Genomic DNA, 22,728 nt, shown 5'->3' on the forward strand with positions numbered 1-22,728 from the left:
TAGCACGTATGTGCGAGGGGAATCTTTACCTTTACCTTTACCTTTACCTATACTTGCCTCAATGGGACAACATTTAAATTTTAATTATATATGACTGGAAATTTTCCTGGGGCTCATCTAATCTCAAACTGAAGTCCTGCAATCATAGTCCAGCTACCTGATTTAGCTGCTCTGAAATAGAAGAAGGCCTCAGAAATGGCATCTCGTGCAGCCAAATGCTAAAGGAAAACTGGAACACTAAGGTTTTTGAGGAATGTTTATTAACATTAAGATATGTACATGGCTCTCTTCAGAGACCTTAAGATTTCAAATGTCATTATTCACAAGTATCAGTGGAATGGATACAGACACTTTTACTTCTTGTTTTTGTGCATGAGCATTGGAGATCTTTAAAATAAACAGCCAAGCAACAGGAATTTTTCCCTATGTTTACATTCAGTACTTATGTCTTAGAGCTGTGGTGGTGATGCATATCAAGAGATAAGAAAGGTTTTTTTTCCAGCAATGAAATGCACTTACCTTCGCTACCGGTTAGGAAATGTAAGTGTGCGCCCCTTCTGCGCATGCACAGAAGGTCAAAAACAGGACATAATGATGTCCTGGCGGATGGGTGGCACCTCCCACCGCTGGGCCATACCGGTTCGTGAGAGCCAGATAGATCCGGGTGGATTTCACCTCTGGTTTTTTCTCTTTAAGACAGGGGTCTCCAAACTTGGCAACTTTAAGACTTGTGGACTTCAACTCCCAGAATTCCTTAGCCAGCGATGCTAAATCTTAAAGCTTCACAAGTCTTAAAGCTGCCAAGTTTTAAAGTACCCCTGTTTTAAAGTATAAAACAAAATAGTGGAAAGAGACAAGATAGATTGGAGATAGTTTTCCAATAATTTTTGTATCTCATCAGTGAAATTCTCTACTTAGAAGCAACTTTCAGAATGCAGAAGCCCCTCTTCCTCCCCACCCATTTTCCAAACAGTAAAAATGAATTTGTCCTTTGAAATGCATTAAGCTATTAGCATCATAATTATATCATGGCTGTTAATATACATTTTAAAATATTGCTTTTTTAAATGATAGAATATTCTCTCAGAAAACATTGCAAACTACACAATAAATGCAAACAAATTTCTGGGTCAGGAATTTTAAAAACAAACAACACATCTTTGTTCATTTACAGTTGCAATGGGTAGAATTGGTTCAAAGAGCAGTCGGTTCAAAGAGCAGTCGGCTATTAGAGACAATTTAGAAACAATTGCTAGTAATTACTACCCTTTTTGGTCAATATTTTCTGCAAGCTCCACAGTTTCAAAATACAGACTTGCCGAAATTATTACAGCACTATGAATATCAGATAGAAAGTTAAGGCAACCCAGTGGTGTTTGAATTCATGTTACTGTGCATTGTCAATGATTGTAAATGGTCAGGCCAGTGATTTTTCAACATCTGCTTTCCCTCCTTCAGGTATGGTAGTAATCATTAGGTAGGTCCCTGTAGGGTTGAAAAAGAGTTATCCAAAATTTAGGCTCAGTAGAAAACATGGGAGTGTTTTAAGTTTTCCTGTAGATAAATGTACTTGGTTTTGCAATATAAAGTGCACAGTGGGATACTTGCTGTTTTAAAAAAGCATAAAAATGAATTGTTGATGAATGATTGCTCATGAGACCTTCGATGAAATTGCATGGCTGTCTAATTTAGACATGATTTATTTCTGAATTTCTGTAGGTCTGCAAGCTTTATTTGATTTAACTGGTAGCCAATTCAAGTATACTTTTAGTTGAATAACAAGCAGATGACAAATTTTAATTGGCAGAGCTGAAAGCTAAAGGCACAAAAGGTTTATTATTTTAAGGCATTTTGATTCTGGTTTGTTACTGCAAGAGAAAAGGAAGCTATTAGATACAATATTTCTTTCTAGTAAAGAATAATAACTATGGTGTCTTGGATCTGCTGGATTGCAGGTCCAGATGGACTGATTCATCCCAGCACAGCTTAACCAAGGGCTTTCATGATGTGTTCCTCTTGGCTGGGCAACTGGACTCTTACCTCTGACATTGGCATGTCCTCTTGGCAAGCAAATGTTGCTTAATTTGTGCCATTCTCTTGGCTTGTTGCTGCCAAAAAAATAAAAGAAAGATCCTTCTCTTTTCATGTTCTTTCAGATCTGCTTCCATTTGTTGTTGCTGTAGTAGAACCCAACCTCCCTTTCAGTTTATGGAAATGAAGACACTCACCTGTTTCTGCTTAATACGTTTACAAGTAGGTACACAGACTCCAACAAGAATTAACAGCAGAAGCATTGCGCCAATTCCCGAGGCTTCTTTGATCGGTAAGAAACTAGTCTCATTTGAGAATTTTCCTGTGGGGGAAAAAAAAAGATTGGAAGTTGAGGAGAACAGAATGTGCACAGAAACAGAGCCAAGAACAAGATGGTAGGGTTACTTACCTTGGAACTTACCCAGATTATAGTCAATACTGATTTTCACATCGTTGTTCACTTTGAAATCACACCTCCAGAGTCCTTCCGTTGTAGCTACGTGACAGAATTTATTCTCTGAAACGGGAGAGCCACAAATGGGTTGACTCGTAGAGTCATTTACATAAACCCAGCACAATTTAGTCAGCGGAGGGGCAGAAGGACTGATATGACCACACAAGGTCACGTTGTCTTCTTTGGATCTGAGCACAGGAGGGATAGCAGAGACTGCAGGGAAAGCAAGAAAAATATATTAGGGAAACGGATTTTACAAGATCTAGGGAAAAATGTTCCTTTCTATGAAGAATATTTTATCATATGATCTAAAGTCCCAGGCTATTTATTCATGGTGCTGGAAAGGGTCCCTTCTCAATGGAAAGAGGACAAAATCAATGATATCAAAGAATACAAACCCATCTTAAATCAGAAGAATGCAAAGATGATTCAAGTTTTCCCATATATTGGCACCAAAATATGTAGCTGTTCAATTATATATTCAACTTTCAGAAGTCAGTTTCCCAAAAATAAGTAGCTCAGAGTAATTAGCAAATCCTTCAGGTGTTTCAGCCATAATCCTGTGCAAACCCTACTGATTGAACCATCAAATCAACTTTTCTTCTAATCTCATTGCCCCCATCCAAAGTCCAAAGTATTTAATAAAGCTGAGGAATGATCTTTATTTCTCAGCTAGAAGTTTCCCCAGCTCCAGGACAGACTGCAAGCACAGCAACCAGGGTCCCATCAAAACGTGGCCTTAGCTTTCATGCCAGAGATAGCAGAGTTGGGTTAATTACAATCTACAAAACATTACAGATGCAGGTAGTTCTCCATTTAGAACTGGTCACTTAGTGACTATTTGAAGTTAAGACAGACCACACCCACCCACAAAGCTATTTACAACTATTTTCAAAGTTACAATGGCCACACATGATTACACAATTGCATTTTGGGTGCTTAGCAACCAGCTCACATTTACAGCTGTACTAAGCATCATGTGACCAAGATTTGTGATTGGTTCCTGCCAAAAACGCCCATTGGGGGAAATTGATTCACTTCACAGCTGCAGCATTTACTTAGCCATCGTGGTGATCACTTAACAACCACTGCAAAAATGTCAAAAAAATTGGGTCCAGGCAAATGATACCTCAACATTCAACTGCAATGACTTATGACCATAATTTCGGATTCAATTATGGTAATAAATCAAGGACTACTTGTACCTATAAGACAGAATGGGAAATAGGATTTTTTAAACTTCACGCTAACACCTTACTTTCCAAAGTTGGTTTGAATTTACTAAATGTAAATTTATTTACTATTTACTAATAGCTCACTGTTGCATGACTTATTAAAGTAGATAACCACTTTCCACATTACTAAGAAAAGCATCTGTCAGTTCAATATAGGGCAATCTCTTGTATTGTAAAGCATCACATGTCAAAATAAGCTCCCTGAAAGCTCCCACAGTAAATGTACCACATAAAAGAAAACTTTATTTTATGAAGTTATGCAAATGTAAACGAAAATGTCTTCCCATCAACAATAATATCTTCATTAAACTATGAGTACGCCCCATTTCCTTCATTAAACTAAAAGGTCTGCTTTGGGATGGGGGAATGCGATATCAATTTATCAAAAGCATTGTATTTCCCTGCTGTTTTATCTCTAAAACCCTAAGCTGTTTGGGACAGCTGTAGTGAGCTGCCTTGTCTTAAACTTCTTCAGTGGAGTTTTTCTGCTATAGGGACCCCCTTTACATCCCTGTGTCTTCATCCTTCCCCACACCATCACCAACTCCTTGGATTGAAAACTGCTTAACTCCTGCTGGTCAGTTTAGACATGCATGCTTTCTGTCCTCTGTTCATGGGAACTGTCCTTCATGGCCACAGTGGCAGGAGTCAGAATATATGAGACACTTGTCTGATGCAGGCCTTGTAAGTACAAGTTCAAACTGGGTAAAGGATTGAGAACATAAAGCCTATATGCTTTACCTATGTCTGATAAGTTTCAAAAAGAATAAAACCATTCATTCATCCATCCATCCATCCATCCATCCATCCATCCATCCATCCATCCATCCATCCATCTATCAAATTTATAAATTATCCATCTCGCCTAAATGATTCCTAGTGATCAGTAGTGAATATAACCACTGTAATACAGAGTTACATAGCCTCAGGAAAGAGGGGTCTTGAGGCATCTAGCATGAGCTGCTGACCAATTAAGGTTTATAATTCTTTAGCCTGAAAGTGCAAATGAATAAGAAAGGAAAATGTTCCATTTATAGCTCCTTATATGCACCAATTTAGCACTTCCTACACCTACCTGTGTTTAAAAACAGGAACTATGCTTTCTGGAGCAAATGCTAGACCTGTCTGCATAAAAGGTTAATTTAAACCTCGAAAGAGTCAGGTTATACCAGCTGTGAGTGGTTGGTTCTGTCAGTCCCTGGATTTATGAGAGTACCTTAGATCAGTGGTGGGATTCAAATAATTTAACAACCAGTTCTCTGCCCCAATGACCAGCTGGGTAGGTGTGGCTTGATGGTCATGTGACCATGTGGGCGTGGCCAATCCAATGTCACTCACATTGATGGGCGCTTCACCTTAGCTGTTACAATGTAATAAGAGTTAACCAGAGAGGCAGTTTCTGTAAGCAGGGCAATAAAGATTAGGCTAGAAACAACACCAGAATGTTTCCTTTCTGCCTTCCTTACAGGATTAGCCCTGTAAAGTGGAAAAAAATAAAATAAGATTTCTTCCAATAACCGGTTCTCCGAACTGCTTAGAAAGTTAACAACTGGTTCTCCTGAATAGGTGTGAACTGGCTGAATCCCACCACTGCCTTAGGTATATCAGGAGAGCTCTCTCCTATTTCACCTCACAGCCTTCCTCTGTACCTATACTGCAATCTATCAGACTGGCTATTTTGTGTCACAGTGCTTCTGAAATAATCTGATTGATGGAACTCACACCCAGAAAAACATCCATGCCTACATCCTCTTACTCAGGCAACTTGACTGAAACAACTCTTCTGAAACCCCTGTCTAATGTGACTTACTTCATTCCACACCAGTTAATGGGAAAGATTAATTTCAGGAAGGCTGAGTTTTGAGAACGTTAAAAAAATGGCTGTGTCGGTATTCAAAGGCAATAGCACCTATAATTAATATAGTAAGGTGAAATTGCATGCTACCATCAAACAGATCAAGACTTATTCCTACCTTTCACAACTATTAGGTTGATGGTTTTACACAAAATTCCATGTTTAAATCCAAGATGGCATTGGTACTGCGCAGCATCTTCAGATTGGACATTGGCTATTTCTTGGACGGAGAAAGAGCGATTGATGTTGCTTATGTTATGGTCCTTCATGATAATATTATTCTTAAGCCATTTCCAAGACTGGAGTTTTGGAATCTCCAGATCTCTATTTTCTTGAAGGTCAACATTCAAAGGACAGGAAAGGATGCTTGTGCTGTTGATAGCGGCAAACTGGAACTCATCCAGTGGATTGGAAAAACCTGATTTTATGTCCAATCAAAATAGAAAGTAACATATGATCAGAATTGTGTGCATTGCTGCTTTTTCACTGTAGAAAAAGATTATGGCCCTTTCCCTCTACAGTAGTGAATTAAAGGGCTAACCTTGAGATGACAGAAAACATTTGCTTCTCTCCGAGCTAATCCCTACTCTGAGGCTAATTCAGGTTACTGCTGAAACAGATTTTCTTGTTTTGTGAATGTGACACTCATTGATGGAAAAGTCATCAAAATAAAGTATAGGGAAATTGTCAAAAAAAAATCAACACATTCTCAATTCAAGCTCCTTCATTGTTTTTGGGATGCCACAAGGACCACTGAGAAATGTAACAATAATTTTGCTTGGGCACACTGGAAAAAGAGGTTCTGAAGTTTTTACTGCAACATTTTGACAAAAAAATATATCTGATAAAATCACTATAGACAAAGGGTATAGTGAACAGAGAACAATAACATTCTATCCTATCTATAATATAAATGTGAGTTAACATAGGACTGTGAGGGTGAACCTATGGCACATTTATTAATTTTATTAATTTTATTAGATTTTTATACCGCCCTTCTCCCGAAGGACTCAGGGCGGTGTACAGCCAAATAATAAAACCCCACAATATACACATTAAAACAGAAACTTAAAACCAAGCATATTACATAAATGGTCGAAATTTAAAACAATCAATTTAAAACCCTAAAATTCATAAATAACCCCAATTAAAATTTAATAAAACTTTTAAGCCAGTCCCGCTTGAATAAATAAATGCGTTTTCAGCTCACGGTGAAAGGTCTGAAGATCAGGCAATTGGCATAAACCAGGGGGAAGTTCGTTCCAAACAGTAGGAGCTCCGACAGAGAAGGCCCTACCCCTGGGGGCCGCCAGCCAACATTGTTTGGCGGACGGCACCCTGAGAAGACCCTCTCTGTGTGAGCATACGGGTCGGTGGGAGGCATAAGGTAACAGCAGGCGGTCCCGTAAGTACCCGGGCCCTAAGCCATGGAGCGCTTTAAAGGTGGTAACCAAAATCTTAAAGCACACCCGAAAGACCACAGGAAGCCAGTGCAGGCTGCGCAGGAGTGGTGTTACATGGGAGCAACGAGTGGCTCCCACTATTACCCGCGCAGCTGCATTCTGAACTAGCTGAAGCCTCCGGGTGCACTTCAAGGGCAGCCCCATGTAGAGAGCATTGCAATAATCCAAACGAAAAGTGACAAGAGCGTGAGTGACCGTGCATAAGGCATCCCGGTCAAGGAAGGGGCGCAACTGGCGGACCAAGCGTACTTGGTGAAAGGCCCTCCTGGAGACGGCCGCCAAATGATCTTCAAACGACAGCCGCCCATCCAGGAGGACACCCAATAACCTGCCCCCAACAGTCAGCTGCGGTTGCAGCTGACTGTACCGGGGTGCCGGCATCCACAGCCACTCCGTCTTGGAGGGATTGAGCTTGAGTCTGTTTCTCCCCATCCAGACCCGTACAACTTCCAGGCACCGGGACAGCACTTCGACAGCTTCGTTGGGGTGGCCCGGGGTGGAAAAGTACAGCTGCGTGTCATCAGCGTACAGATGGTAACTCACCCCAAAGCCACTGATGACCTCACCCAGCGGCTTCATATAGATGTTGAACAGGAGAGGCGAGAGAATCGACCCCACAAGTAAGGCGCCTCGCGGTCGATCTCTGCCCCCCTGTCAACACCGTCTGCGACCGGTCAGAGAGATAGGAGGAGAACCACCGATAAACGGTGCCTCCCACTCCCAAACTCTCCAACCGGTGCAGCAAGATACCATGGTCAATGGTATCAAAAGCCGCTGAGAGATCTAATAGGACCAGGGCAGAGGAACAACCCCTATCCCTGGCCCTCCAGAGGTCATCCACCTATGCGACCAAAGCTGTCTCCGTACTATGTCCGGGCCGGAAGCCGGACTGGAACGGGTCTAGATCGACAGCTTCATCCAGGTACTGGGGAAGCTGCCATGCAACCACACTCTCTACAACCTTCGCCACAAAGCGAAGGTTGGAGACTGGACGATAATTTCCCAAAATAACTGGATCCAGGGAAGGCTTCTTGAGGAGGGGTCTCACCACCGCCTCTTTCAAGGCAGCGGGGAAAACCCCTTCCAACAATGAAGCATTTATAATTCCCTGGAGCTAGCCTCGTGTCACTTCCTGTGTAGCCAGCACTAACCAGGAGGGACACGGGTCCAGTAAACATGTAGTTGCATGTAACCTCCCCAGTAACCTGTCCACGTCCCAAACAACCTCAACAAGACGCATCTCCGTCATCTCATTTGGATCATCGCAATTTTGTTCTAAACTATCCCGAAGCTGAACGATTTTATCGTATAGATAACCATTAAACTCCTCAGCAGTCCCTGTAAGGAGTCATCCCACCCCTCCTGGTGAAGGAGGGAGCGGGTCACCCGAAACAGGGTGGCCGGGCGGTTATCTGCCGATGCAATGAGGGTGGAAACGTAAAATGTTTCGCCTCCCTCATTGCCACTAGATAGGTCTTAGTAAAAGACCTCACTAGTGTCCGATCAGCTTCGGAACAGCTAGACCTCCAGGTACTCTCTAGGCGTCTTCTCCGGCGTTTCATCTCCCTCAGCTCCTCAGAAAACCAAGGAGCCAATTGAGATCTACGCCGGGTCAGAGGCCGCAAAGGCATGCCACGGTCCAAAGCCCCAGCCACGGCCCGTTCCCAGGCCGCAACTAGTTCTTCAGTCATGCCGTGGGCAAGATCCTCAGGGAACGGCCCAAGCTCCGTCCGGAACCTCTCAGGGTCCATCAGGCGCCTGGGACGGAACCAACGCATTGGCTCCGTCTCCCTGCAGTGGTGAGCGGCAGTCCGAAAGTCTAGGCGAAGGAGAAAATGATGTGCCACAGGTCATTTCAGGTGGCACGCAGAGCCATATTGGTGGGCACACGAGCTCAACTCCAGCACACATGTGCATGCCGGTCAGCTGATTTTTGGGCCTTCTGGGCATACTGTTTCCAGCCTCTGGAGGGAGTGGGGGCCGATTTTTCGCTCTCCCCAGGCTCCTAGGAAGGCTCTGGAACCTGAGGAGAGCAAAAAATGGGCCTTCCGGTCTCACCAGAAGTCAGCAAATGGGCCATTTCTGGCCTCCAGAGGGCCTCGGAGTGGGTGGGGAAGGCTGTTTTCGTCCTCCCCAGACTCCTAGAAAGCCTCTGGAGCCTGGGGAGGATGAAAAACGGGCCTACTGGGCCCATCAGGCCAAAAATGGTGGGAAGCATGGGGGGAGTTACACATGCATACATGGGGGCAGGGCACGTAAAACTATGGGTGTGGGCACGCGCATGCACGACCCCCCCCCCGCGCTCCCTCCGCTTTTGGCACGCGATGGCAAAAAGGTTAGCCATCACTGACATAGGATGTAAATTCCAGAAAAAGAGTCAGTGATGAAGTAACCTTCCTTATCTTGGCACAATGCAGTAATATTGGAAGCAGTTAGCAGAGCAAATTATGGCTGATGCTGAACTTTTTATGAGGAAAGACTTTGAGAGGTCCCAAGTTTCAGGCTCTTTGAACCAAATTTAGTGACTTCTCTTACCTAATACTTTGACGTTGTAGGAGAGTTTGACCTTATAAGGAGAGATGTGACATTCCCATATCCCATTATCCTCCTGAATTGTAAGGTTTAATATGTGTAAGCTATCCTTTTGCAGTTTCCATCGTGGCTCATTCCCTGTTACTTTGGTCTTGTGAGGTTCAAACCATTCAATCTTGGTATCTTTGACAGGAGACAGACTCAGCTTTAAAGTGTCACCTTGCAGGAGGTATCCACTTTTAGATCCAGTAACTGTGAAAGAAAGAAGGCCTAGTGGTAAATTTTCCTTCTCATACCTCTTCCCAAGGATAATTTATTTGTTTAATTACTCATTCAATAGCAGGGAGAAGAAGTGATAGACAAAGAGGCAGATTTCATTATCTCTGTTCCATCATTCACCTGTCCACACTTCAACGTCATAAGTAGCCACCAGCATTCCATTCACGTCACAGGTATATTGCCCTGGTTTTGCTTTTGGCAGTTCTATAGTAAAAGTCTCCTCATCCTTCAATATGTATGTTTCAGACCTTTCAACTTTGAAAAAAAAAAAAAAGAACTGGATGAAATTAAACCTTAAACACAAAGACTCATATCTCTTTTTATTGGCTATATGTGGAAGGGTTTGACCAGTTTTACCTTTATATACTTGGCCTTGAATTTTCTGTAGCAGACCTTTTCCATTATATTTCCAAACCATGCTGGATGGAGTTTTCATGTCAGTTTCACTTCGACAGTGAAGGAAGACAGGCTTACCAGCAGCAACATTTATCTTTTCAGCCCTTGTGGAAAAAGTTGCCCCTAGAAGAGCTAGGAAGTCAAAATAATGCAAGAGTAAAGAAAATCAACAATGAGAAACAAATGAGATTTCATCAACACTGAATTATGGATGCTTCTGAGCCCAAAGTGTGTAATCTGAGTCACTGTACTCAGTCACTATATTGGCCTTTTATTTTATGTAACTCATTACATTTTAACATATCTATTTACATTTTAAAGGCCTGCTGATTTACTCTGGAGTTTTCAGAAAGTCTGTAATTCGCAAAAATTTTTGACACTGTTCAAGGCATTTGTTTTGAAGCAAGGGTCAAGGAGAAATGAAGAATAAATTGATCAGTCTCCGGACAAAGAAGAGAAAGGTACACATCATTATTTTTATAAGTTATCATAAAAGATGGTTATGTCTAGATTTTTAAACCAAAGGAGAGTAATTGGATTTAGTAGTGATGCTGGTAATGTAAAAATTCTGTTCTTCAGTTGTGAGCATAGATATCAGCGCACCAAAAAAGAGTAGCCCTACTTCTCAATGGACTTTTTCACAGCAAGGCCATAGAAAAAGATTAAAAATTAGGGATGTGCTGCATTTTGGATGTGAAGTCACAGAGGTGGTTCAGAGTGGACATGAGTCCACACACCATATCTATCAGTGGCTGCTCTAAGAATCTGGCTTAGTGATTAAGACATTGGGCTTGTCAGCTGGAAAGCTGTCAACCCAGGTTTGAGACCTGAACATCGTGTGATGGGATGAGCTCCCATCCTTGTCAACCTAGCAGTTTGAAAGCATGCAAATGTGAGTGGATAAATATCCAGCATGTGATGTCATGCTGGCCACATGACTGTGGAAACATCTTCAGACAACGCTAGCTCAATGACCTTGAAGTGAGCACCGCCCCCATAGTAGGCAGTGATTACTGGACTAAAAAAATCCATAGAGACTCCCATGCAATCCCAAGAAAATTGGAAGTTTAATTTAAGGGGACACCAACAAGTGAGTTTTAACTGATGGCTAGAGTCCATTGAGTTTGATCAAAAACTCTTTGGGTTTTTGCAACTGTTTTATGTTTCTGCATTCTGCATTGGGCTGCTTTTGAATATAAGTTTATTTCTGTTCCAGAACATCAAGAATACCAGCTGATATTCAGGCTTCTTTTTAGACAAAGATTTAGAGTGTTTCCAGGAGAAAGCTAAGCCTTTATTGGCGAAAACCAGTAATGTGTACATTCACATTCCTCTCTCTAGTCACTTCTTTCTTTTTCTTTCTGCCTCTGAAGTAATTGTTTTAGTTATTCTTATATTGAGGGTTGTATGTTGGTCTCATTATACTTTCATAGTGGTGGCGGCGGCGGGGGGTGGGGGCTTGGAAAAGAAGCAAACCTGAAAGCGATTCATAAGGATAAAATGGTGTTTATAACTTTACAAAGGAAAATTCAAAAGAAAATAATAATTTTCTTTTGTATTATTTTGTAAATAATAAAACCAATAAATAATAAAATTAAGTAAACATAAAGGACAGTCCTTTACATTAAAGGATGTATATGTCACTGCATCTTATGGCCACTGGTCTCCCACCTTAGTTTTAGAACTTCTATACAGATAATTCATGCTGGCCATCATGAATACATCTAAGTATGTATGCTGATGAACTGCTAGGAATCACCCATTGGGGCTTCTCCCCCCACCCCCCCGCCAGCAAAAGTTATGAAAAGAAATGAAAATTGTTAGGCTGAAGACAGGAAAATAAGATATCAAATGACAGTTCCATTGCGCCACAAATATATCTTGTGATAAACTCACCCAGGTAAAGAACAAAGGCAACAAGAATGCTGTTTAAAACCATATTCGCCAATGCACCTTTTCACCTGGACAACTGACAGCTGCAATGAGTTCCTGGCAGAAAAAATAAAAATCATCCAGAAAAGTCAGCATGGTTTATTCTAAAAATATCTTGTAGCATTCAATATGTAGGGCAAAAGCAACTAGGACAAGTTTATTTTCAACACTGAACAAAAGAAAAATTAATTACAAGCTTAAAAAATTAAAGAATTTGAAATAAACAGCAAAAAGCTAAAGAAGAGTTTGATCTATGAAATTTACAAGTGAATTAAGAGATCAATTAAAAAAAGATTTGGGAATTAACTATAAAAAATAAATATTTTTTTCTAGAAACCAGAGTTATTTTGTCTGCCTTGGTTCATAACAAAGATAAATGACTTTATGGTCTTAGAAACTAGATATAAGAAGGGACTAAAGATTCTAAGTAGAAAGGAAAAAATATAAGCCCACTTTTGATGTCAGTTAACTGGAACTTGAGGGGACGCGGTGGCTCAGGGGCTAGGACGTTGAGCTTGTCGATCAAAAGGTTGGCAGCTCAGCGGTTCAAATCCCTAGTGCTGCCTTGTAACAGGGTGAGCTCCCGTTACTTGTCCCACCTTCTGCCAACTTATCCGTTTCGAAAGCACGTAAAAATGCAAGTAGAAAAAATAGGGACCACCTTTGGTGGGAAGGTAACAGCATTCCGTGCGCCTTTGCCGTTGAGTCATGCCGGCCACATGACCACGGAGACATCTCCGGACAGCGCTGGCTCTTCGGCTTTGAAACGGAGATGATCACCGCCCTCGAAAATCGGCAACGACTAGCACGTATGTGCGAGGGGAACCTTTACCTTTACTTAACTGGAATTTATAAAATGATACAAAACATAACTTTGGAAATATTAAAGGAGATGTTTGAGGAATGGAGCCAGAAATTAGTAGCTACAATAGCAATAGCAATAGCAGCAATAATGAGTGTGATGCTCTCTATTGATTATGTCCAAAATATGTCTATGAGGGAATGGCAGGTATGGAGCAAATGTCTGACAAAACAAAGAAAGTATCAAAAGTGAAAGCACAAATAGAGGTCAAGAGAATGATTTGGAAAAGGATACTTGACTGGATATACAAAAGAAAGGTTGAAGTTGAAGTTGAAGTTGAAGTTTTTAAAATTAAAGAAGAAACTCAAATGACAAATCAAGAGAGTGACTTGGAAAATGTTTTCTTATTGGATCTGCAAAAGAGGCTTGTTAAACCCTTGAAGAAGTTTGGACAATGGAATAAAGAATTGAAAAGAAATCAAAGCCTATGAGAATATTTGAATGAATTAAAGACAGTTAGATGTAGAATGAGGAAATATAAAGTAATTTGATTTAGACTGTAATCAAAATACTTAATAAAAAAATTATACACCCGATAAGCAAAAGGTCATTTCTCAAAATATTGACCAGGTTCTCTTAAGTCATCATAAAATCACCACATGGTATCTGCTAAAAATCCTTCCCTAAAAATATCCCCGGCAGAGATTTCACAGCCTAAAGTGATGATCAAATGCCTGATAAGCAGGTGATACAGATAGAGATACAGATTAACAGAATTGGAAGGGACCTTGTAGGTCATCTAGTCCAACCCCCCACCCAGCAGACCCTACACCATTTTTGACAGATGGCAGTCCAATCCCTTCTTGAAAGCTTCCCGTGATGAAGCTCCCACAATGTCTGAAAGCAAGCTGTTGACTCTTCTCACAAAGAATGAGTTAAGCAGCTCAGCTTTCTCTCTGTTGCCTATTACCTCCTTGCTGTCTTCTCTTTTAGTGGTCTGACTGTTTCCTTGATTTTTTCCTTGTTATTTATATGTTGGAAGAAACTTTTTTTAAAAATTATCTTTGACTTTTGTTACAAGTCTTTGTTCATTCCAAGCCTTTGCTTTCCTGACTTCATCTTTGCAGATTCTGACTATCTGCTGATATTCTGTCCTAGTTACGTGTCCTTCTTAGGTGCTTCTTAGCCATCCCCAGTTATTGTTTATACTCCCTGTCTCTTAAGCAAAGTGGCAAAAAGTGGCAAAAGTGCCCAGACAGAAGTCAAAGTCCTGGGAGAGGATTGCATAACTGCCAGCATTATGTGGTCATTGCTGCCATTCTTGGGGTTCCTGGCATATGGAAGGGGCTATGCTTGTAATAACTGCTAACTTTCTTAATATTAATTCAATACATTCCTCTTTGACATTTCACACTGGCTTTAACTTACTGTCTTCAAATCCCAAAGAGCTATAGACCGCCAAATAGCCACCAGGATGCCAAGATGGGCCTCTTTTCTGCTTGTGGAGGATTTAGGGAGAGACAATAAGTATACTATAATAGTGCTGCAAAAATACAGGTGACCACTAGATGGCAGCCAAGAGATACAGAAAATGTTTAACCTATTTGAAAGATTTGCCAGAGAGCTCAGTGTGTCCTATTTATGACCCAGGCCAGACACCATGCATTTTCTTAATGGAACATGTGAGTGGGTAGCCTACAAACCTAAGTCCAGAATGCAGATCTTCCTCCAAGTTTGTGATAGATCACAAATGTGGAGGAAGATAGATACCTCAGGGGTTGCCACAAGGGTGAAATCCAGCAGGTTCTGACAGGTTCTGGAGAACCGGTAGCGGAAATTTTGAGCAGTTCGGAGAACCAGCAGCAGAAATTTTGAGTAGTTCAGAGAACCAGCAAATACCACCTCTGGCTGATCCCAGAGTGGGGTGGGAATGGAGATTTTGCAATATCCTTCCCCCAGAAGTGGGGTGGAAATGGGGATTTTGCAGTATCCTTCCCCTGCTATGCCCACCAAGTCACACCATGCCCACCAAGTCACGCCCACAGAACCGGTAGTAAAAAAAAAAATGGATTTCACCACTGGGTTCCCACCAAGAAGAGGGAGTCAAAGTACTATATTTTTGGAGTATAAGATGCACCTTTTTCCCCCCAAAAAGAGGGTGAAAATATGGGTGTGTCTTATACTCGGAATATTGCCCCACCCAGCTTCTCAAACAGAGGTTTCAGAGGCTGAAAAAAGCTTCAGAAAAGAAGCCCCCAAACAGAGCTTCAGAGGCTTTTTTTCTGAAGTTGTTTTGGAGGCTTTCAGAGACAGATTTTTTCCCCCCCTGAAATGGAGTTTCAGAGGCAGGAAAAAAAAAGCAAGGCACAGAGCTCACAACCAAGGAACCTGTTTCTAAAATCCACCTCTGGGAACAGTTGATTGGGGGTATTCCGGGAGGCCGATCCACCTGCCAATCAGCCTTTTTCTTATTTTCTTCCCCAAAAACTAAGGTGCGTCTTATATTCTGGTGCGTCTTATACTCCAAAAAATATGGTATTCTCCAAAGCACCTGAGGGTAGAACAAGAAGCAATGGGTGGAAACCAGGGGTGGGTTTCAAAACCCGTCACTACTGGTTCGCTCGTGGGCGCGTGGGTGTTCACATGTACACACAATGCTTCTGCGCATGCGCAGAAGTGTTCAGGCAGGTGAGCAGAGCCTCCCGCCACCGCCACTACCGGTTCACTTGACCCGGGGTGAACCGGTATCAACCCACCACTGGTGAAAACTAATCAAGGAGAGAAGCAACTTAGAACTAAGGAGAAATTTCCTGACAGTTAATATTAATATTAATTAATAAGTAGAACAACTTGCCTCCAGAAGTTGTAAATGCTCCAACACTGGAAGTTTTTAACAAGAGATTAGATAACCATTTGTCTGAAGTGGTATAGGGTTTCCTACCTAAGCAGGGGGTTGGATTAGAAGACCTCCAAGGTCACTTCCAACTCTGTTATTCTTTTCTATTCTGTTCTGTTCTCTTCTGTCATGACAGGCATATGCAAGCAGGCTAGTTTAATTTATATTTCATTCACTTGAATTATATGTCATACATATTCATGAACCAATTTTAAAGCATGTGGCTCCCACCAAATTCTCCAAGCTATGCCAGCAAATCTGGAGAATGACATAATGAACAACCAATTGGAAGAGGTCAATCTACTCTCTAATGCAAAGAAAAAAGAAAAAAGAGGAGACTTAACAGAGTGTGCAAACTATTATACAATATGCTTAATTTCACATGCTAGCAAAAATAATGCTTAGCATCATCCAACACAGATTAGAGCCCTGCATGGAAAAAGAGATGGCAGATGTTCGAGCTGGCTTTAGAAAAGGCCGAGGAACACATTAATGCTAATGCATGCTGGATAATTGAGAAAGCCAGAGAATATTAAAAAAAAAAAATCACTATGTGTTTCATTGATTATAGAAAGGCCTTTGATTGTGTCAGTCATGCCTAGTTCTAGAATAGGCTCTGAAAAAATGGGAATCCTAGAACATCTGATTGTCGTCATGAAAAAACAGACCAACACCAGGTTGGGAAAGTAGTGTCACAGAGCTATATATTCCCTGATTTTAATTCAAACTATATGCTGAATATATTTTACGGGAAGCTGGATTGGAAGAAGATGAACATGTTTTAAAATCAGAGGAAGAAACATTCACACCTTGTGCTGTGCTGATGATACTAGCAATAGCTGAAAATGAAAAGGATTTGCAAACCCTAGAACTAAAAGTCAAAGAGCAGAATGAAATAATGGGACTAAAATGAAATATAATGAAGAAAAAATGATGACTAAGATTCTATTAGTTTTAGAACTGATAATGAAAATATCCAAGTGGTAGAGATCTTCTGCCTTTTTAGGATCAACCATCAACAGTAATGGAGCAAGTAATCAAGATATCCATTGCACATAAACACTAGGTTAGAGAAGCCATGAAGGTCCTGGAAAAGACATTCAAATGTCATGATGTATTTATGCCTGCAAAGAACAGAATTGGGCAAGCCATGATATTTCCTTTGACACTCTATAGAAGTGAAAGTTGAACTTTAAATAAGCAGGATAGGAAGAAAAATGGTGCCTTTGAACTTTGCTGTTAGAGAAGACTCTTCAGGGTACTATGGACAGCTAAGAAAACAAACCCACTGGCTCACCAATGGCAAGAAGGATGGACTCAGTTACAATTGCAATGAGTGCACTCTTTGAAGACCCGAAAGGCCAAATTATGGATAGATTGACATGGAGAAAAATCTGTCTATGGGGTAGGCAGGAGTCAAAAATGAGTTGATTGCAGATGATCAATCAAAATGTTTACCAGAGAAATACATAAAATGAGGAGGGGGGGGGAGAGAGAATGATGGTTGTAAAATAATAAAAGTCATCAATGTATAATGGGTGATAAACAAATGTGGGGGAGAGAAAGAGACTAATTAACTAAAAAAGAGTAAAAATCTAAACCCTTCAATTTATAATTAAATATAAATCATATGGGTAGTGATTTATTTTATACTTTCTTGCTTTCAAAGGATAAGCCACTCAGAACCCTTTGGAATTTGGTAGCCTCTAAATCAAATCAAAATAAATAAATATTGCTATGCATCTTACCATTTCTAGAATATATTTTCAAAAATAAATAAAAGTGTATATCAGTCAAAATATCACTGACCTTAATCTGAGGCAGGGCAAAATCAGATAGGACCTTGTTGTTTTTCCAAGTTAGCCTATGAACATATTCCTACTATTGCATCTTCATAGCATAAACCAGCCATTGTCAAAGTTATATAGAGCATTTCATCATTACTGTTGTTGCTTCGTTATGGTGATTGAGTAACTCTGGAATTAAAGCTACTAGTGGGGTAACTTCTGACTATATATATATCAAGCCTGGTGCCATGTACCCTAAATGTCAGCAGCCTTTTCAGATCTCCAGCAGAGCTCTTTCACATTGCATGTAGCCTATTTCTTTTACCTGGAGAATATAAAAATTAAACCTACAGGCTTCTTTGGTTCCTTTTGAAAGAAAGTACTACAGTAGGGATTAAGAGTCGAGGTGGTGCAGTATTGGTTAGAATGCAGTACTGCAGGCTAACTCTGCCCATAACAGGAGTTCAGTCCTGACCGGCTCAAGATTAATTCAGTCTTCCATCCTTCTGAGGTTGGTAAAATGAGGGCCCATATCGTTGGGGGCAATATGCTGACTCTGTAACCTGTTTAGAGAGGACTGTAAAGACTGTGAAGTGGTATATAAGTCTAAATGATATTCCTATTTTATAATAAATAAAATATATTTTACAATAAAAACTCTGGTTATAATACTGAGAGCTGTACTGCTAGCAAATATAGGAAGCAACAATGCACTAGATAAATAGTAATAGGAAAAAATATAGCTATCTCGAAAGTAAACAAAGATGAAACATGCTGAACTGCTGAGTATCAAGACAACAGTGAGATTTTTAAAAATGCAAATTTTATTTACTAAATATATCTTTCAAATTCTGTAATACCAGAAATAGAGATTTTGCTCCTTAGAGACTTTTTGTGTGAAGCAAAAAAAATAATAATAATAATAATTAGGACATGGATTTGATGATTAGAAAACAGATTTTTTTTAAAAAAAGTTATATGTTGTAACAAAAGAGTAGGTGGTAAATTTCCATTTACTTTGCTGAAGTTGAGATAGAGAGAAAAGTACAAATATGCCCTTGAGAAGAACGGGATGGGTGCTGGGAATCGGACTTCCAGGAATGCAGTGGCAAACTGAAGACAGCTCCATTAAAAAGGAACCAATGACTGCAACAGAACAAGGAGCCAGCAAATGCACCAGATTCTCAGAACTCCTCTCCAGATAAGGAGATGTCTCAGGATCACTCACACCACCTCCAGACAGCAGGTCCTCACAAGGAAACTACCAGGTTTAGAACTCTGGGAACCAAGGGACCACAATCTTGCCCAAGCTGCAGTCAGCACTTTTATATACTACCTTTCTTTTTCTTTCTTTTTTTTATTGCACTTTTTCTCTTTACATATCTCTGTTACATATTTAACAGTTCTGTGAAATTATTCATACAACTAGAATCAATATTCAATACATTGTATACATTCTATTTCTAAACATTCTATTCCTTTATGTACATTTCCATTCCTTATTTCTATTATCTATCCATTCCTACCATTTCTCCCATACCGCATAATATTCCAAGTCATCCTTTCCTTTTAACTCAAATGTGAGTTTGTCCATTTCCACGCAATCAAATATTTTTTGAATTACTAATCCCTCTGTGGTATATTTCTTCCAATACTGCACAAAAGCAATCCTTGCCGCCGTTAATATATGTAACATCAAATATTTTATCTTTCTATTATATTTCACCCTAAATATCTCCAGGAGAAACAATTCCGGTTTAAGTTCTATTTGGCACTTAGTTAAATCCTGCAGCCATTCCTGTATCTTCGTCCAATATCTTTTCGCTTTGGGGCATCATGAGTGGAAGAAGGTACCTTGTCCCTGTTTGCATCTCCAATATTTTGGATTTAAATTTGGATACATCTTGGCGAGCCTTGCTGGCGCTAAATGCCAACGATAAAACATCTTATATTGGTTTTCCTTATAGGCCACAGATTTAGTTATTGTATAATTTTTATTCCATTTTTTCCCCCTAGTCTTCTAATTCTATGTTGGGTCCTACATTTTTAGCCCAAGCAATCATGGGTTCTTTCACCATCACCTCCGCCCTATCAAATTTTAGTAAATAATTATATATTTTAATTATTAGTTTTCCCTCTGGATCTACCAACAGTTTATCTAATTGTTATGGTTCAATATCGAATCCATATTCTTCTGCATCCTTTTTATATCTTTATATATTAAGGCGGGGCACCCCTTTTGTAAGTCATGCCCTTCCAATGTTAAAATTCTTCTATTTTTTAAATTTATACAATCTCTAATCCATACTAATATCACTGCCTTATAATAGAGTTCCCAGGCCAGGAGTCCAAAGCCACCTCTACTTCTACTATCCTGAAGTGACACTAATTTTATCCATGCCTTCCTACCTGACCAGACAAATTTTATAATTATTTTGTTTAGATCTGTGAAAAACTTCTTATCCAATTTTATAGGAATTGTTTGGAATAGATAATGTAATTTAGATAAAATAGTCATTCTAATAATCGCTATTCTTCCTAATACAGATAATTGTAATGTTCCCCCATCTTTCCATATCCTTCTTTATTTGTTGAAATAATTCTATATAATTGTCATCTTTTATTGAAGAGCACCTCGCCGTTAACCAGATTCCTAAGTATTTAATCTTCTTAGCGATTTGTAATCCCATTTCCCTCTCTAGATCTCTTTTCTGGTTCATTGTTACATTTTGGTCTTTTCTTTGTTAATTTTGAGGCCTGATACCTCTCCATATTTTTCTATTTCTTGTAGTAAGAAGGGGCCAGTTTCCAATGGCTCCTCGATAAAAAATACCTGTACTTTATATTCTTCCTTTTTAATTCTCGTTCCTTTTATTTCTTGGTTCACTCTAATTCTGATTAATAATATTTCTAATGTCAGAATAAAGAGTAGAGGTGACAATGGACATTCCTGACATACTCCCTTTGTTATTTGAAATGCTTTTGCGGTGTCCCCTTTTAATATTACACTTGCCTTCTGCGTAGTGTATATTGCTTCTATCATATTTTCAAATTTATCTCCAAAGTTCATATTTTTAATTTGTCGAATCATAAATTGCCAATTTAAATTGTTAAATGCCTTTTGAGCATTCAGAAAAACAAGTGCCACTTGTTTTTCTGGATGGGCTTCTTAGTATTCCAATATACAGTATTTTTCGGTGTATAAGACACACTGGAGTATAAGACGCACCTTAATTTTGGGGGAGGAAAGCAAGAAAAAAAGAATTCTGCCTCTTCCTACCAGCATCAGGATCAACGGCATCCTCACTCCATTCGGATTTTGATAACGGGAGCGGCCTGGGGAACCATGGAGGTAGGGACTTGCTTGGCGAAGCAGGTGCTCCGCAAGGGGCAAAAGGCAAGGCGCTGCCACCCAAAAACACTGTGACCACGATCTCCGCCACCTGGAGATCTCCGCTGCCTCCCCAGTTCCAAAAATGGGGTGTGCAGAGGCAAAGAAAGAGCATCATGTTTTTGGGCGGTTCCAGGCAGCAGAGATAGCGGGAACAGTTTTTGGGTGGCAGCCACCTTGCCTTACACCTCCTGCGCAGTGCCCAGTAAGCCACCAGTTCCTTGAAGATGTGGATGTGCGGCTGTGCAAATTGCATCGGGGAGGAAAACACGATGCATGGAGGTGATGCTCTTGCGAAGCGGGTACTTCTGCACGAGAGGTATAAGGCTAGGTGGCTCGCCATCCGGCCTGCCCCTTCTCCAGATGACCCAGGCTGAGGGCAGTCAGCTTCTGCTCCTAGCCCGGGAGGCGGATCTGGCCAGGAGGAAAGAGACAGTGAGACTGTGGAAAAGGAGGAGGAGGAGGGCGTGGGCTCTGCAAATTGCTTCGGGGAATTGAGGAGAAAAACGCCGGAAAACGCAATGCATGGAGGCAACGCTCTTTTTCCTCCCCGATTGCCCAAAGAAATTTGCAAAGCCACGTGCCCTCCTCCTCAATGGAAGACAGGTTGGTAGTAATTGTTTTTTCTGCAGTTCTAATTACCCTCTGAAGTCTGTGTCTGTCTTGTAGGGTTGCAGAACCAAACCAGACAGTTATAGAAGTGCAGATGACAAACTCAATAATTCCTCTGTAGAACTGTATCAGTACCTGTATCAGTACCTCCTTGGGCAGTTTGAGCTTTCTGAGTTGGCACAGAAAGAACATTCTTTGTTGTGCTTTTTTGATGATGTTTTTGATGTTAGGTGTCCATTTTAGGTCTTGAGATATGGTAGAGCCTAGATATTTGAAGGTCTCTACTGTTGATACTATGTCATCTATTATTGTAAGAAGTGGTAGTATGGGAGAGTTTCTCCTAAAGTCCACCACCATTTCTACAGTTTTGAGTGTGTTCAGTTCCAGATTGTTCTGGTCACACCACGAGGTTAATTGTTCAACCTCCCGTCTGTAGCGGATTCATCATTGTCTTGAATGAGACTGATTACTTTTGTGTCATCTGCGAATTTCAGTAGTTTAACAGATGGATTGTTTGAGATGCAGTCATTGGTATATAGAGAGAAGAGAAATGGAGAGAGCATACAGCCTTGTGGGGTCCCTGTGCTAATTGTACAGGTAACTGATGTGATTCTGCATAGTTTCACCTGCTGCTTCCTGTTTGTTAAGAACCTTATGATCCATTTACAAGTGTGTTCAGGTACTGCTAGCTGGTTTAGCTTAGTTAGAAGAATGTCTGGAATGATAGTGTTGAATGCTGAACTAAAGTCTACAAAGAGGACCATTGCGTAGGTCTTTGGAGATAAAAGATGTTGTAGGATGTAGTGTAGAGCCATATTAACAGCATCATCTGTTGATCTATTTGCTCAGTTTATAAATTGCAGGGGTTCTAACAGCGGATCCTTGATGGTTTTCAACTGAGACATCATTAGCCTTTCAAAGGTTTTCATAACTACAGATGTTAGAGCAACTGGTCTGTAGTTGTTCAGTTTCTTGATGGTGGGCTTCTTCGGTGTTTGAAGCAAGAAGGAACATAGCACATCTCTTGTGATTTATTGAAGATACAGGTGAAGATGGGGGCCAA

At 40.5% G+C, this 22,728-nt stretch overlaps 1 protein-coding gene across 1 annotated transcript in view; it reads right to left on the reverse strand.

The window, feature by feature from the left end:
- Positions 1-983: 983 nt before the first annotated feature.
- LOC131192289 (T-cell surface glycoprotein CD4-like) overlaps positions 984-22,728 on the reverse strand; it is a 35,413-nt gene continuing 13,668 nt past the window's right edge. The window contains exons 2-10 of the mRNA XM_058171303.1: positions 12,142-12,234; positions 10,207-10,377; positions 9,970-10,104; positions 9,574-9,822; positions 5,694-5,993; positions 2,441-2,698; positions 2,229-2,353; positions 2,041-2,108; positions 984-1,485 (exon numbers count right to left, since the gene is read on the reverse strand). Coding sequence (XP_058027286.1) covers positions 1,455-1,485; positions 2,041-2,108; positions 2,229-2,353; positions 2,441-2,698; positions 5,694-5,993; positions 9,574-9,822; positions 9,970-10,104; positions 10,207-10,377; positions 12,142-12,184 — 1,380 coding nt within the window. The 5' untranslated portion in view covers positions 12,185-12,234 and the 3' untranslated portion in view covers positions 984-1,454. The remainder of the gene's footprint in view (positions 1,486-2,040; positions 2,109-2,228; positions 2,354-2,440; positions 2,699-5,693; positions 5,994-9,573; positions 9,823-9,969; positions 10,105-10,206; positions 10,378-12,141; positions 12,235-22,728) is intronic.

The sequence above is a fragment of the Ahaetulla prasina genome, chromosome 2 (assembly GCF_028640845.1).
Source record: "Ahaetulla prasina isolate Xishuangbanna chromosome 2, ASM2864084v1, whole genome shotgun sequence".
Taxonomy (NCBI): Eukaryota; Metazoa; Chordata; class Lepidosauria; order Squamata; family Colubridae; genus Ahaetulla; species Ahaetulla prasina.